The 5803-nt window shown below is 39.3% G+C and overlaps 1 protein-coding gene across 3 annotated transcripts in view; it reads left to right on the top strand.

Moving 5' to 3' along the window:
• kirrel1a (kirre like nephrin family adhesion molecule 1a) overlaps positions 1 to 5803 on the top strand; it is a 73330-nt gene that overhangs the window by 62516 nt on the left and 5011 nt on the right. For 2 of the 3 annotated variants that reach the window (XM_014022945.1, XM_014022944.1), the window contains exons 11-14: positions 1356 to 1572; positions 3758 to 3865; positions 4058 to 4185; positions 4460 to 4573. In XM_014022945.1, the coding sequence (XP_013878399.1) occupies positions 1356 to 1572; positions 3758 to 3865; positions 4058 to 4185; positions 4460 to 4573 (567 nt within the window). The remainder of the gene's footprint in view (positions 1 to 1355; positions 1573 to 3757; positions 3866 to 4057; positions 4186 to 4459; positions 4574 to 5803) is intronic. The other variant, XM_014022946.1, reaches the window with a different exon arrangement.

The following is a 5803-nucleotide window of genomic DNA, read 5'->3' as shown; positions in this document are numbered from 1 at the left end:
TATATATATATTATATACATATACTCACAAATACATTTGTGTCTTTTTTCACCCATAAAAAAATGACCAGACCGCTGACATGTCTCTCTACTTCAGTTATTCCTAGCTGTGCAGCATCACTAAAGCTACGTTCACACCTAACGCGTGTTCAGCATCTAAAACGCACTATGTTCGGACCAGAACAGAGACTAGACGCACATCCTGATTTTTTTCCAGTCTGTCTTTAATGAGGGATAAAATAAAGATGAAATAAAGAAAATGGCTTTGCTTGATTTACTGAGAGCAAGCGAACGTTGTGCTAGACCAGATAAKTAATTCACCAAATAATTTAGAGGCGGTTTGTTTGGTGAGTTTCACCACTCCAGGAGCTGCGAGCTGACAAACAGTTTTTGTCCCGAGCCCAGTTTAACACCACTATCAGTTTAACGAGCCGCTGACCCACATCGGTGCCGATATCTCCAGCCAGAACACCAAATACAGATGATCGATTTCAGCTAAAGATCTCCTGTTCGTYTGTTTCATGTTAGTGAGCAACATTCAGGAAACCGTCACGCCAAGATAAATGGGCTAGACGCACCGCGAGACCTCTAGACGCGCATCCACCATAGACTTTGCWCGTAAACCAGAYGCTCCTGCTGCTCAAAAATGCGTTCGGTGTGAACCCAGCACTATCGTGATCAAACAAATATCACTCGACCAACCGTTTCCTTTCCCAAAACAGAAACAGAAAAATAAAAAAAGTGGAAACTTTACATCGGACGTTAACATCAACCCAGTTTTACTTATCGGACCAAAACTGAAGTTAATGCCAATATATCATGCATCCCCAGCTTAGATATTCATGAAAAAGCTCATCTAAGGAAAGTGTAACACAAATCAGCTTAGAGCAAATACATTGGGTCTGTATAACAGCGTAAATTTACCTGTTGAATTTGTGCCGTTACAATGGCATTTCCATAGCAATCTCAGCTTTTTCCAGAGGTAGGCCCGCTTTGCGCATTTGCGTTAACTTCTAACTACGAAATGGTCTATTAGGTGAACGTACATGTAAAATTGAGTACAGTTTTGGAGAATGCCTGACTTAAAATAGCCATTGCCTCTAACCAAAATTAACACAGTATTCAGAATATTTAAATAACAAAAAAAAAAAACTGTTTATTTGGTATGAACTGGTAAACTGCCCAGCTCTACTCTCTTGTAAACGTTTCCTTTGACCTTTACTGCTTCCCTTTTGTTACAAATCCCTCCTGAAAYTTTTCTCCATCCACTCATCTTCAACTTTTTACCACACTCCCCGTTTACCTGGACACATCCACCATCTTGGTTTCAATGGGGTCTTCTTGTCTGTGCTGCAGGTTTGGGCCTGGAAGGAAAACGTGTGGGAGAAAGAGAAGGGGACRCTGCTGGAGAGGTACACAGTGGAGCAAAGCAAACCATCAGCCGAGGGAGGCGGCGTCCTCTCCACGCTCACCATCAACAACGTAATGGAGTCCGATTTCCTGTCCACCTACAACTGCACAGCCTGGAACTCGTTTGGCCCTGGAACCATGATTATCTCTCTGGAGGAGACTGGTGGGTTTATTTTCAAGAATTTGGAGGAAAATATAGGCTGATATCTCATGGAAAATAACAGAACAGTCTAGTTCCAAATGTAATCTCTAAATATAGACCTATTTCAAATTGACATTTTATTAGTGAAAWACTTGAAAAAGCTGTTTTACATTCAGATTCAGAGTTATCTTCAGTCTAACAATGACTTAAATATTTGTCAGTCTAGTTTTGGTGTATTCACAGTACAGAAAGAGCACTCGTTAAAGCTGTAAATAWTTTGCACATAATACCTAATTTTGCAAAAATATCTGTCCTTGAACTTCTGGACTTCAGTTCCACTTCTGACACAGTTAATAATAGTATCTTGTTAGACAGGTTAGAAACCTGGTTTAGCTTCTCTAGTCCAGTTTTTAACTGGTTTCAAACACAAGTTATATTAGAAGTTCTTTGGTGATGGAAGTGTGTTGTTTGTGGTGTACCACAAGGGTCAGTTCTTGGTCCATTTTAATTAAATCTGTATTATGCTTCTACTTGTACATGTCATTTAGAAACATAATGGAAACTATCAGAATTATGCAGATGATTTACAGTGGTATATTTCCTTATCTTTGGATGATGTATATCCTTTAAACTCTCTGAGTCTGTCATACACCTTCTTCCAACTAAACAAAGACAAAACAGAACTCATAAGTTTATTTACACTAAGATTAATATGTTTTTAATCAGTTTGGGGAAGCCCAGACAATGATGTCATAGCTTTGGAAGGTTTCGTTTGGTTAACTGATGACATTTGAGTTAATTGGAGGCAGGCTTGTGAATCTATTTAAGGTTCACTCTTAAAAATAAAAATGAGCCAAGATATCAGAAAGAGAATTCTCAACCTTTGGTTCACCCTCGGGTCCAATATCCAGATACCTGAAGGTGCCTCGTTCATCTTTTCAGGTAATTCTACACAAGTAAACAAACACCATGTAAATTTCCTGCCATGATACTAAGGACAGAGACAGAACTTAAAACCACACTCTAAAAATGAAATGTTGGATTTACTTAACCATGTTATGTTACCTGGTTCCACTTAACTGAGTTGAGTAAATTCAAAGCAACATACTCATGTTCTTTGGCTAAAAAACTGGTATATTGCTTTGAATTTACTCAACCCAGTTAAGTGGAACCAGGTAACATAACATGGTTAAGTAAATCCAACATTTCATTTTTTACAGTGCACTAAAAACCAACAAAATCACCATTGGTTCAAAAAGTGCACATCAAATCTGAAATGAAGATGCTTGTGAAGCTGGTCAGAGGTATCCACAGTGGAACAAGTCATGGGACTGACCTGGACTAATTTTTTTCAATTCAGTTCAGTTTATTTATACAAAATGAGTCAAACAAATGTTGTCTCAGTGCATTGTAGAAAAAATCAATCAAATCTAAGGAAGCCAGCAGATTGTGTTGAATCACTTCATCCAGTCTCCCATCCTGAGCAGCACACTGGTGACAGTGGAGAGGAAAAGCCCTAGCCCTCCAAATGAGGGTTATTAGTTGACTTTTCTTGTGYGTAAGCTTGCAGCAAACATTTTACCCACCCCCATCTCCCATCTCTTTCTTTACAAGTTTTCAGTCTAAAGATGAGCGTCACTCTCTCTAACACTGTCTTTTCAGAGCTACAAAAACCGTAAATACTGATTCAGTGCAGATGTTTGCTAATGGTGTATTTTTTATTAGTATAATATACACATGTGTAGGCTATATCAGTAATCTAAACTTTTTTATACTGCACACACAGTCAGAGGTTGAGATTTGGGCAGGTTGGGCCGGTTTTACGTTGTGTTTGTGCTGGAAACTGTCATTCCGATCTGGCAACCCTGATTAAAAGTCAAACAATGAGAAAAAGTGGTTTTGTGTCCTTTTTTGTGTATGTAGTCATCTGGTTTCAACTGTATGTCTGTATGAATCTTTTTATGTTTGCAGGTGTAGTTTATTGCACATTCAAATTGAAATTTATTTTAATTGGAAAACACACTGGGCTGCCATTCATTAAATGAGCTAAACAAATAAAGCTGGACTGATTGTGTGAATAACTACACATTTTATATATAAAAAAACGTGTATTTTCTGTGAATATTCTATTTGTGCAGTGATGGACAGGCAATAGAAGCCCTAACTTTCCCTCTCTTTCTCTGTTTCTTTCACCCTGTCATTACAGAGGAGGTTCCAGTGGGGATAATAGCCGTTGGGACGGTGGGCTCCACCATCCTCCTGTTCATCTTCCTGCTGGTTCTTGTCCTTATCTTCTACCGGCAGCGCAAAGGCAGTGAGTCATACTCTGTGTGCCTTCACGTAGAAGTAAAAATAGTCTTTTCAGTTGTCTTTTTTTTATGGAGCTTTAAATTTTTCACGCAGGCTTTAAACCAAATAAGTCAGCTTCCTCTGCTGATGAGAAACCACCCTAAACTGAAAAGTGTGTATCCAGCTGGGCTCACCCTGGCTGCGGTTTGTTTTCCAGGCAGGCGCGGGGTCACGCTGGGTAAACCTGACATCAAGGTGGAGACCATAAACAAGGAGACCCACAGCTTGGAGGAGGACTCGGGCAGCGTGTCCACAGCTTCACGGATGGTCAAGGCCATGTACTCGGTGAGCGGTGGCGACGAGGTGTTTGTGTTTGGGCTAGCGTCTGTTTTTACGACCTGTAATTGTGGAGAAACAAAAACTCAAAATAACTCTTCTCACGAACTGCACTGTACTTTTAAGTTAAAACCAAATTTCCTTTTTAACTCGCTCCTTTTTAACTCTTAATCCCATTTTCTCTTTTTTTTCCTCTCACACTCTGTTCGCTCCATCCCTCCTGTGTTTTATCACTCCCTCTTCACTCCTTTTCCTTTTGTTTTTTTGTTGTTTGACGGTTTAGTTTCTCCCTTCTGTGTCCTTTTCTCCCTCCAATCAGCCTTTTAAAGACGATATCGAGCTGAAGTCTGACCTGCGCAGTGACACCCTCGACACCCGGCAGGAGTAYGACCTGAAGGTGAGAGACCAACATGTCATTGTTGTCTGTTCAGGAAGCAGATTTTACCTTTTAAAAACCTTCTATTTCTCATTTAAACACATCACTAACAGTTGAAATGAACTAAAATATGTTCTGCCTCATGTGCTGTCATGAATCATAATGACCTCCACATGCAAAGTGGGGGTCATATTGTTTTTGTACTTTGTATTTGTGCCGTATGTTTATTTATTTATTTTAAACGATTTTTGGTCAATTGTAGCACAGAAACTGCTGCACCAATCAGCATGAAATTTGGATGGGACATAAGCTCTGCTTTCATTGCAAATGTGTGYAAAACTTTGTCGATATTCTGTTAATGTCGAAAACACAGTTTGCAATTGCGGTGCTTCCATTAAGTAAGAAATGCTATTAAAGTCACGTGCGAATACGTTTGTTCTCGCGATAAGTCATTACAAACATGGCGGCAATGGATGTAAACACATAGCATATTGCTACCATGACACTAGCGCTCATCATCAGAGGAGACGGCGTCTTATCGAAGCTTTTGAACGACAAGCCCCTTATACTCTGGAGCAGCTAATGTAGCGTTTTTGGGAAACTAGTCTTTGAGTTTACTACTTTCTTTTACAACTTCGGTGATTTTACTACTACTTCTACTTCCTGTTGTCTTCTTCTTCKTCGTCTTTTTCGCCACTAGAAACAGCCGGTTCTTGATCAGGTGACTCCCGTGATGCAAATAAAATGTTTCCATTGCAGTTTTGCGAAATACATCAATTTTGATACGGCCGAAAAACCACCTCATCCTAGCGCAAAACCATTTATTCGAAAAACATAAGTTCTTTCAAAATTGATATGTTTCCATTGAGCAAATTTCTTTTCATAATTCTGYAAGAAATATTCATGTTCAAAGACTGAAGTCAGTAGAAAACCACCAATGTTAAATAATATGATTGTTAGACGAGATAAAGCCATACAAAACCAGAATTCTGGAGTGGGGTTTACTGCCATTTGGATGTGACAGGAAACCACACACTGCCGGTCCACCCGGAAATCRATCCATTTATACAGAGTCTTCAATGCCCACGTTCGCCCCCTACTGACGTACGGCTGAATCACAGGCATTCAAACAAAAGTCTTATCTACTGTTATTATAACGTTTTCACTATGCGTTGTTTATAATTCGGACATGTAACTAATCTATATCAATCAAAACATAATAGATTAAACACTGTCAACATTATAAAAAGG

Source organism: Austrofundulus limnaeus, unplaced genomic scaffold (genome assembly GCF_001266775.1).
Source record: "Austrofundulus limnaeus strain Quisiro unplaced genomic scaffold, Austrofundulus_limnaeus-1.0 Scaffold350, whole genome shotgun sequence".
NCBI lineage: Eukaryota > Metazoa > Chordata > Actinopteri > Cyprinodontiformes > Rivulidae > Austrofundulus > Austrofundulus limnaeus.
Note: the sequence above shows the minus strand (reverse complement) of the source record. Positions and strands in the feature narration are given on the sequence as shown.